The sequence below is a fragment of the Malania oleifera genome, chromosome 4 (genome assembly GCF_029873635.1).
Source record: "Malania oleifera isolate guangnan ecotype guangnan chromosome 4, ASM2987363v1, whole genome shotgun sequence".
NCBI lineage: Eukaryota > Viridiplantae > Streptophyta > Magnoliopsida > Santalales > Ximeniaceae > Malania > Malania oleifera.
In genome coordinates, this window is record NC_080420.1 from 40,001,434 (window position 1) to 40,012,787 (window position 11,354).

Here is an 11,354-nt window from a genome sequence, read left to right on the forward strand (position 1 = left end):
GAAACTGATTTAGCTGCAATTAACATGACCACACACACAGAGTTGAAGATTACAACCTCCGAGTATAGCGAACATTCTAAATCTAGTTGTTTGACTAGCTATGCATTTTCAAGGATCAAAGTTTCCTTCCCAACCCCAGAATCATATTTATGCATTGGTTGCTCAGAATATGGAATCAACAGCATTTTCCTTCTTTGCCAGAGTTGCAACATTGCAACTTTCTGTTCTTTTCCTCCCCTTTGCAAACAAGCAGAACACAGCAAGTTTAAAAAGAATGAATGAAGATGCACACGCTTCAAACATATTAATAATAAAGAGAATGTGGATTTCATTTCAATGCATCAAAGCTGCTTTATTCTGACAGAAGATTCAATGCCAGATTTCACTTCCATCTCTCTCTGTTTGTTTCTATAGACACTGCATTTCACTTTCATTTTTCTTTCCAATCCTTTTTTTTTTTTCTGTTTTTGTTATTGACGTTTTTTGTTTTTTTTTTCGTTTTATTCTTTCATTGTGGTGGGCAGGGGGGGCGGGGTGCATCAGAATGCACCACCTCACACAACAATCTTGGCATGACCAAACTTCAACCAACCAGCTGGCTGCGTCATTGGCTTGCTCGACCACATCAAACTTGTATGTATCATGCTTTATACAATGCCTGTGCTTGAATCTTACAGCTTCATAATTATTTCCGATGCCCTGATGATGCCATGAGAACTGCAACAGCCGCAATAAACATGAACAACATGCTCACTAGCAATATATATGTCCTTCTCGATGATCTACGGTACTCTCCAAAAATTAGTACACCCCAAAAGGTGCTGACAAGTGGAAGTGCCTGAAAATACAAACCCCAAATTTGAATGAAGATGCATAATCTACTAAACAAATGCACATGCAAGATACTTGTTTAAGTAAAGAATATTCATGATGATGGGAGTTTCACAGATTTAAAAAAAAAATCACTTCATATATATCACAGCATATGCATATGGTGTACTCATAATTTCATACCAACCTGAACAGCATCAGCTGCTGCATATCCGGCGGCTTGACCTCCCATGAATTGGAGACCATTTCCAAAACCACACAAGAGCCCAGCCAGAAAAGCCCATCCTCTACCATTCCAATCTTGCAGATAAGCCTTCAGTGATGATCTCGGTAAGTTCAGCAGAGGGCAGTAGAGGAAGCCAATATTTAGAATTATGGCAATCACAAAGCAGGACACCGAGAAGTAGAAAAATGCTGTATAGACAGACAAGTGGGGAACTCCTTTTTTCAGAGTGTGCCACTGATCATTAGTTGCCAGGTTGAATGCCGGGGAGAAGAGCGAGAAGCAAACACCAGCGAAAAAAGTTATGGCTAGACCAATATATGTGCTCCTTCCAAACACCTGCAAAGTGGAGTTGAACCAATTGTAACTGCTTATGGTTGTTTTTTCCTACTGGATTTTGCAGGAAGAGAAAGTCCATGCTGACTGCCGGGAGAAAGGGGACTTGGGAGTAAAAGGATGATTCTGATTGTTTTAAAACTAATGGGGATTCGGTGAGCTGCATCAATCAACCTACAGTTTCTATGCCAATTATTAGCCCCAAAAGAATTGGTTAGTATAAAACTATAAGCATGTAGTGGAACAGTAAAGAAGAGTATGTAACATATATTTGACTGGAAGAACCTATCAATAATAAAGTGGAAACTCTGACCTTAATTGCCCTCCTATTCTCCAGTTCCATGAGGAAATCTGCACTTCCAAACTTTGCCTTCTCTGCAGTGCCACTTCCACTCTCGAGATCTGGTAAAAAAGGTAAGACCTACCAAATTAAATACAACACACCAACTGATATAAAACTAGAATTCCAGGCATTTCTCACCTCTCTTTCTATATGGTTCGTCCAACATGGAACCATCAAGCGCCCTGTCAAAAATTTTGGGGGTTGCATTAGTGCTACATAAACACATGTTAGAGATCTAGAAACAATAATCACACACACAAGCAAAATAAGCACACAAAATAAGAACATCACATTTACGTGTTTCGGTCTAATTTGACCTACGTTCACGGAGCACACCGAATATTCTATAGTCTGGGAGAAAAATAAGAGGAGACACACACTCAACTCAACTCTTCTCACACTTTTCTCTCTCTCACCTTCAACACTCTCACACTCCTCGCTCACTTACTTCATTATATTCACATTCACATACAATTGCTTCATTATATAGTTATATTGAACGGATAGGAAAGGAAGGGAGTAATTGGGATATTGAATGGGTTATTTTAGCACACGGGCATTATCATTCTAGCGCATTAAAGCTAGGTCCTCCGCGGCTCATTTTCATCTACAACTCATCATCTTCAAGGCCATTTAATTTTCCGTTTCCATTTTCTTCTTTTCCATTTCAGCTTAACAATCTCCCACTTGGAGACGGAGATACTATCTCAACCAGTATATCGATAATGATGTGCTCAAATATGTCTTTAAGCATGAAGACCAACTGAAGTTAAACACAACTTCAGCTTCTCTGTAGTTACCACCTTTGTCAACATATCTACCGGATTCCTGCTACCTTGGATTTTTTCCAGTGTCAACATTTCATCCTCTAACAGAGATTTGACGAAATGATAACGTAATCCAATATGTTTGGTTCTGGAATGAAATGCAGAGTTCTTTGCCAGATGTATCGCACTTTGACTGTCGCTGTGACTCTAATAGAGATTTTACGAAATGATAACGTAATCCAATGTGTTTGGTTCTGGAATGAAATGCAGAGTTCTTTGCTAGATGTATCGCACTCTGACTGTCACTGTTGACACAACAGCTATTAGTTGGATGTCACAGATACAGAAGATTGTTGTTACTTTATTTCGAACTCTATTAACAAACCTTAAAGCTAAATCATCTCTTTACTGGATTCTGTCACTACTACATACTCAACTTCTGTAGTGGATAAAACAACAATCTTTTGTATCTGTGACATCCAATTAACAGCTGTTGTGCCAACAGTGAACACATATCCAGTGGTGCTTCTGCGATGATCTATTTCACCTACGAAATCGGCATCAACATATCCTCGAATTTTCAAATCTCCTTTGCCGAAACATAGGCACTTATCAATAGTGCCACGTAAATATCTCAAAATCCACTTCACTAGTCCCTAGTGAGTCTTCCCTGGATTTGACATAAACTTGCTAACAGTTCTCACTGCTTGACTAATGTCTGGTCTGGTACCAACCATGACGTACATGAGACTTTCAATGGCTAAGGCGTAAGGTACCTCAGCCATGAAGTCCTTCTCTTCATCTGTCTGGGGAGTCTGATCCTTGGAGAGACGAAAGTGATCGGCCAATGGCGTATTTACTGCCTTAGCGCTGCTTATGTTGAATCTCTATAAAACATGACTAATATACTCCGATTGAGATAATCGCTACGTTCCCTGTTGCTTATCTCTGGAGATCTGCATCCCAAGTATCTGCTTGGTTGAACCCAAGTCCTTCATGTCAAACTCCTCTGACATTTGCTGCTTCAATTTCCTGATTTCTCTTATATCTGGCCCTGCAACTAACATGTCATCAACATATGGCAATAGTATTATATAGCTAGAATAATACCTCTTGAACTAGCAACAGTAGTTAGCATTGCACTTCTGAAAATCTTTTCTGCGCATAAAACTGTCAAATTTTTTGTACCATTGCCTGAGAGCTTGTTTGAGACCATATAAGCTCTTCAATTTGCACAAAAAATCTTATTTACCTTTTACTGAGACTTCTTCTGGTTGGTGCACGTAAATCTCCTCATCAAGATCACCGTGAAGAAATGCTGTCTTCACATCCAACTGCTCGAGATGTAGGCCCTCTGAGGCAACAATGCTCAATACTAATCTGATGGTTGTTAACTTCACAACCGGTGCAAAAATGTTAGTGCAGTCAATTCCTTCCTTCTGCTCGAAGTCTTTGACTACCCAATCGGGCTTTGTATCCCTTGGATTCGTCATGCTCCTCTTTGATCCTATACACCCACTTGTTGTGAAGATCCTTCTTACCTTTGGGGAACTTAGCTAGTTCCCACGTTTTGTTGGAGTTGAGGGACTTCATTTCGTCCTTCATTGCAAGCTCTCACTTGCTTGAATCTCGAGCCTGACATGCACTTCATCATAGCATTCAGGTTCTCCTCCATCTGTAAGAAGTAAATAATTCATGTACCTCTTATTTGATACATGCTGTCGAGAAGATCTCCTAAGCTTCGAAACTAGAATAGGAGGCGGTGGTGCGACAATCTCCTCCACAGGTTCTTCTGCCTAAGGAATCTTGACATTTTGCTGTTGTGACTCCTCTGCCTGAGGATTCTTGGTGTTTCGTTGTTGTGTCTCGACACCTTCTAGGACATCATCCAAGTCTATATAGGTTGTTTCATTTTGAACTGGTTCTGTTGGTTTTGTTGTGTGTTTGTCTTTGTATATCACTTTTTCATTAAAAATCACATCTCTGCTTCTGATCACCATCTTATTTTCATAATCCCAAATGCAATACCCATACTCATCTTCACCGTACCTGACGAAGGTGCATTTCCGAGACTTTGGATCAAGCTTGTTTCTAACATGATCATTAAAATGAAGATATGCTACATAACCAAAAACTTTCAAATGTGAAAGTCTGACCTCTTTTCCACTCCATACCTCTTCTGGTAGATTGTTGTCCAATGGTACTGATGGACTCCTATTAATCAAGTATGCTGCTGTATTGACTGCTTCTGCTCAGACCTACTTTGGTAAGCTTGAATGCATACGCATGCTTTTGGCTCTTTTAGTCAATGTTCAGTTCATCCGCTTGGCTACGCCGTTGTGCTAAGGCGTACTTGACACAGTTCTTTCCATACTGATACCATGCTCATAATAGAATTTCTTGAACCCGGTGTCATCATACTCACCACCGTTATCGGTTCTCAGCTTCTTGATTTTCAAACCAGTTTCATTTTCAACCATTGCTTTCCAAATCTTAAAAGCATCAAAGACATTATATTTGTATTTTAGGAAGTAAATTCATACCTTCTAAGAATGATCGTCAATAAACGTCATGAAGTAATTCCTTCCACCTGGGGATGAGACAGTCGTCAATCCCCATACATCTAAGTGGAGTAGTTCAAGTCTCTCCTTCTTTGGGGTACTGGTGAATGTCTGGAAACTAACCCTCTTTTGTTTCCCATGTATACAATTCTTGCGCATATCAATCTCTACTGACCATAGATCACTTAACTTTCCCTTTGAGTGCATCATCCTGAGTCCCTTTTCACTGATGTGACCAAGTTGGTAATCCAAATAAACCCTCTTCTGTTTCCCGAGTATACAATTCTCGCACATATCAATCTCTATTGACCATAGATCACTCAACTTTCCCTTTGAGTGCATCACCCTGAGTCCCTTCTCACTGATGTGACCAAGTCGTTGATGTCAAATGTTGCTATCGACATTTCCTGTAGCAACTAAAATATACATACATGCATTAGAACTAGAAGTCACATAAAGCGTTGCACTTTTCTTACCTCATGCAATTGACAGTGCACCCTTTAAAATCTTCCATTCATCGCCAATGAATGTTGTGATGTATCCCTCGTCTGCCAGTTGACTAACTAAAATCAAGTTCTTTATCAGGTCTAGAATATATCTGACATCCTTCAACTTCCATACTGACCCGTTCATCTCGATCTTCACAATACCCTTGCTAATTATGTTGCAAGGTTGATCATTGCCAAGGTATACCTTACCGTAGTCACCTTGTATATACTCCTTTACGCAATCTTTACTGCAAGTGGTATGAAATGAGACTCTAGAGTCTAAGACCCAAGACTCCTTGCTCTCCAAAGAGCATGTCAACACATCACCTTCTTCTGAAGCAACATTTGCTTCTGTTTTCGCCTCATATTCCTTTCTTGGATCTTTGCACTGGTTTCTGAAATGACCAAACTTTCCACAGTTCTAGTACTCAATGTTTTTTGTGCCCTAGGAACCTTTGGGATTTCTGAATTTGGATCGTTTGGACCTAGATCTGCTGCGATTGTTTGATCGGCCATGCCCTCTTCCTTTCCATAAATCTCTCCCTCAGCTTTCTACATTCAATGCTGAACTTGAAGTGGAAGTAGTGTTTGACATCCTCATCTCTTCCGTCAAAAGCATGCTGACGACTTCATCAAAATTCAACTTTGATTTTCTTGCAAAACTACTGATTGTAGTAACAATACCTTTCCAACTCTCAGGCAACTGACTAAAAATTAGTAAGGCACGAATCTCACTATCAAACTTGATTTCAACTGAAGCGAGTTGATCCGACAGCTTGTTGAAATTATTTAGATGTCTACTAAAACTTTCACCTGCGGACATGTTCATGGTAAATAACTTCTTCTTTAAGTGTACCTTATTAGCAGCCGATGGCTGCTCATACATGTTGGAGACCGCATCCATAAGAGACTTGGTGGTGGTCATGTGCTTGATGTTAAAGGCAACAGACTTTGCCAGCATCATCCTGATAGCTCTGAGAGCTTTTCGATCAAGCAACTCCCACTCGTCCTCCTTCATGGAATCTGGCTTTCCCTTCAATGGTAAGTGTAACTCCTTACCAAACAAGTAGTTCTTGATTTGCATCTTCCAAAACTCGAAGTTGGTGCCATTAAAATCTCGATCTTTGACCTAAATTCGAAATCTCGCTTCGTTGATCTAGAGATGGAATCAGCTCAAATAGACAGTACGGTTGGGTTCGGAATGGCTAAAAACCTTAGAAATGGTTCAAGTGGTTCAAAAAACAGACTTGAAATGACTCCGAAAACCTGATTAAACCTTCTGGTCAAAATCGGTCAACTTTCTGTTAAACTTAATGGAATATACTCCCACTTAACAAAATACTCTGATGCCGTTACTGACGACGTTAATTAAAGTCGTTAACTAACTGCTGACGTGATAGGTGGGACCTGGTGATGACATGGTGCTGACGTGGCAAGTGGGACCTAGTGCTGATGTGTCCACTGACCTAGCAGTGAAGCCCAGTGATGATTGTGCTAAATTACATTAGGTAAATTTCCAAGGAAGTGGGGGTCACAATGGACCACTTAAGTCCCACTTTTCTAGACAGAATTTTCCTTAGACGCGTAATTAGCACAATATAGCTCCTGAGACCTCCGATCTGCTCCGATCTGGAAATTTTGCTTTGATCTGGCGACTTTACTCCAATCTGGCTCTGATACCGCTTGTTAAAGATCTAGGAACAATAATCACACATAAAAGCACACAAAATAAGAACACCAGATTTACGTGGTTCGGTCTAATCTTACCTACATCCACAGAGCACATTCAATATACTATAACCTGGGAGAAAAACAAGAGAAGGAGACACACACTCAATTCAACTCTTCTTACACTTTTCTCTCTCTCACCTTCAGCACTCTCACTCATCGCTCACTCACTTCACTATATTCACATTCACGTATAATTATTTCATTATATAGCTATATTGAAGGGATAGGAAAGGAAGGGAGTAATTGGGATATTTAATGGGTTATTTTAGCACATGGGCATTATCATTCCAGCACATGAAAGCTGGTTCCTCCGCGGCTCATTTTCATCTACAACTCATCCTCTTCAAGGTCATTTAATTTTCCGTTTCCATTTAATCTGTTTCCATTTTCTCCGTTTCCATTTCAACTTAACAACACACACCTCATTCTTTGTATCTATCAGTTACATATTCTTAATTCTGAACTAGAGGGCAAAAGCATTAATACTATTGAAGTTGAACAGAAAATTTTTATTAGAATATGGATCAATTCCTAATCAAAACTCTTCCAAGAAAATTCTACAAAATAACAAAATAAATCAAGGAGTATAGCAAAATTAGGCGACTCACATTCAAAACCTTGTGATGTTGGATTTTGTGAAAATAAATAAAATTGTAAAACAAAGATCAGCAATACATATCTTTAGGATTTCAGAAATATATTTGTCAATTGTGGCTCTTATACTTCTATTTTTGTAAGCAAAGAAGGAATGAGGAAAAACATGAAAGGGGTAGCAAAGCAGGACTCGTCAGCGAGAGTCTATGCTCGTCGATGAGGGAACAACAAAGGTTTGTCAACGAAGGTTGTGAAGCTCATCGTCGAACAATTACCGAGAGCAAGAAATTTTCAGACTTCTAGTATCGTCGACGAGAGTCCTGTATTCGTCGACGAAGATTTTTCTTGGTCTCATCGACGAGGCTTTGTGTTCGTCGATGAGAGGCGCCTGGGCTGCAGCAGTTTTTTTGAATTTTGAATTTTTGAACGTTGGGTGGTTGGGCAAACGGGAGGAAACCTCCGAGGAACTTCTATATATGTCATCTAGGCATATTTTGAGAGTAGTAGTGATCATTATTGAAGTGTATTGTGTATAATTTGATTTCCTTAGTGAAATTTGTGTGTCATTGCTTCCGTGGATATAGGTCTTGCCGAACCACGTAAATCTTTGTATTGATCTTGTTCTGCTTGTATGTGTTATTTATTTCTTGTTGTTTATTCTGCTGTGTATCTTCATTATACGATCCACATCACAACAATATTTATAGAAAAAGAACTCTACTTTGCTCCATTTTTGTTACTACTAAGCTTTGCTTTATTATCAGCTGAATTGGATGCATGAACGGCAGAGCCAAGACAAACAGCAATTAGAAAGCATCCAACGCCGGGAAAAAGAATCTCAGCTTTATTGATTTTGTCATCTAAGAAGTAGTTCATAGTTGTGCCTGTTACAATCACGAAAAAAAAAAATACTTCAATATCAATACCGTGCTATACTATAATTTCAAGAGGTACATGCTGCAAATATATCAAGTTCATCAACATGCCCATAACGAGTTTAATATTAATACCTATTACAACAGTCATGCTTGAAGTGATCACCTCTGTAACTGATAAGCCAACAAAAGCCCAAGCATACTGTGTGGACAGGTTTCCAAGGCTCAAAACCAACCCACCACCCATTGCAAACAACACAGAAGGCCAATTGTCCTGCATCAATCATCCTAGAACGTTTAAATGCCAACATAAGTGATGAAGAGCTGATTCACCTAAAAGCTTAAGATTGTTAGCCGCACAATGAGCAACGTATAGTGCAGATCATTAGTACCAAAAAACACTAACATCCCAGCAAACAATAAACTGGCATGAACGTGGTACATTTTTGTTCCAGAACACTAAATCTAACCATCCAAAGATTTAATTCAATATTTCCCACATAACATATTTTTTTTATTAGTTTAAAAAGAGATTTTGCATTATAATTCTATTGCAAATATTAGTAATCTATTTCAAATCTCTTCTAGATTCTTCCTAATATTCCACATCTTAGAGCATGTGTCATATTGCGATTCCATGAACTAGAATGTTTTGCATTCTAGGTAAGATTTGTGCAGATACAAAAACAGAAAAATGACTATAAACTGCTGAAATTTTATCATAAAATAAAATAAAATGAAGGAAAGTCACCTGGGAAAGCTGGGTTAGGAAATTTGGGACATCAGATGTGCTCTTGCCGATCTCACCAAAAGTGAAGGCAATGATTACAGCAGCGAGGAGATTAGTGATCGAATAATCAAGGTATGTGTGCTGAGGGAGGCGACCCCTTCTCTCAAGGAGAGTCATAATGGCAGGCCAAGTGCCCAAGAAGAAGAGTGCCAGCAGCATACAGCCTATGGCACCCCCCTTGCTCTCCACCACATACATCTTTAGCCCACCTGACAAACCCCTCTCAATTGGAAGACTTACCAATGAAGGAATCCAAGAAAAATCCTGACAAAGGAAGAAGCATTCTGAGTGAGCTATGCCCTTTAAATCAAGACAAATGAATGAGATATATAAGGCTCATCAATCTAGAGAGAGAGAGAGAGAGAGAGAGATCTTAGATGTACATCCTATATCCAAACTGAGCATGTTGTTGACTCAGTACTACTACTGCTCATCAAATTCATGAAAAGTTAAAAAGAGAAGAAAGAAATAGAAATGAAGTCCCATAAAAAAAAAAAAAAAGACTCCCAAAAAAGAAAAAAAAATAGAAGTAAAGAAAAGTCTGCATTGAAAGTCTACAATACAGCATTTTTTGCAGCAACATTATTGGCACTGGAAAATAGATATTGGCAAGTAGCCACACAAAGTCAACGGATCAAATCACAGAAGTTAAAAAAAAAGCAAAAACAAAAACAAAAATAGGGACAAAAACAAAAACAGGAAACAAAAGAAAAGGAAAACCCAGTTCTTCGATTGCATGTTAGAAACAATTTGCCTTCGTTAAACCTGCATTTTTTGCCTTCAACAACTCACCATCTTCCAGAGAAAAGTGGATGATCAATAACAGAAGCACAGAAGAACGAAAACAGAAACAATTATTGATCTACTTGGGGAGAGAGAGAGAGAGAGGGGTACCGATCAAAAGAAAGAGATGTGCTTATGAGGCCTGATAGGGCCAAAATTAGATTGAGAGGGTATCTGTCAGTATCAACCTCAGATGCTTCAAAACTCAAGGAGACAATGGCATCTTCCAAATATCACATTGAAGTTAAATTTAATTACTGTATGTTGTGCAGAATAAGATATTGATCTTGTTCTACCAATAGAGTTGCAGAAGCGCAAGAAAAGAAACGTAGAACAGAAAAAACTCAAAACAGCGTGGGTTTTGAATCAATGCGCATGAACATTGAGGGAAAGTTCAAAACAAGACAGAGAGAAAGAGAGAAAGGATATTCTAAGCTGGAATCTTTGTTGGGACCGGCTAAGCTGGGATCTTTAGTGGACATACCTTTGGTTTCTATCTTCAATCACTACACTAGTCGCTGTTCCCAGTCAAATCACGCCACCGAAGAGACCCACGCAACGGAAGTGCAAAGTAGTTAGTGGCTGCGTCTGCCCGCTAGCGGAGAAAAGTCTACCGTTTTTATTTTACTTTAATGTTAATTTAAAAAGGTGATAAGGAATATTAAATTACTAAATTTCTTCCATGATACTGCATATGTAATCTATATTATATATAATAGGAGCTAAGTAATTACGCAATTCTATTTCATTACTATAAAATGACATTTAACGTATATATATATATATTAATTTAATTAATTTAATAACATCTCATAATTACTCACTTAACAAGTCATAATTAAAAATTTAAAATAAGAAACCATGAAATTTGACAAAAATACAAGAAATTCTCTTATGTTGCTGCGATTAAGAGTATGAATTCGGATGTTGGATATAGATTTGGGTAGATTTAAATAAATTTATGTACAATTTTATATTACATTTATCTAAATCTAATACAACTTCAAATCCAAGACTTTTCCAAATATGCGA

The 11,354-nt window shown here is 38.5% G+C and overlaps 1 protein-coding gene across 3 annotated transcripts; it reads right to left on the reverse strand.

The window, feature by feature from the left end:
• Positions 1–304: 304 nt before the first annotated feature.
• Positions 305–10,856, reverse strand: LOC131154059 (ureide permease 1-like). 3 transcript variants are annotated; one of them, XM_058106554.1, is made up of 8 exons: positions 10,807–10,856; positions 9,501–9,803; positions 8,885–9,023; positions 8,596–8,758; positions 1,872–1,915; positions 1,704–1,792; positions 1,019–1,393; positions 305–838 (listed from the first exon to the last, which is right to left on the reverse strand). In XM_058106554.1, the coding sequence occupies exons 2-8, from the start codon at positions 9,735–9,737 to the stop codon at positions 686–688; spliced, it is 1,200 nt and encodes a 399-aa protein (XP_057962537.1). In that variant the 5' UTR covers positions 9,738–9,803; positions 10,807–10,856; the 3' UTR covers positions 305–685. The 3 variants fall into 3 exon arrangements, with proteins under 3 accessions (XP_057962537.1, XP_057962536.1, XP_057962535.1); XM_058106553.1 differs by lacking the exon at positions 10,807–10,856 and adding an exon at positions 10,332–10,459; XM_058106552.1 differs by lacking the exon at positions 10,807–10,856 and adding an exon at positions 10,305–10,339.
• Positions 10,857–11,354: the final 498 nt, after the last annotated feature.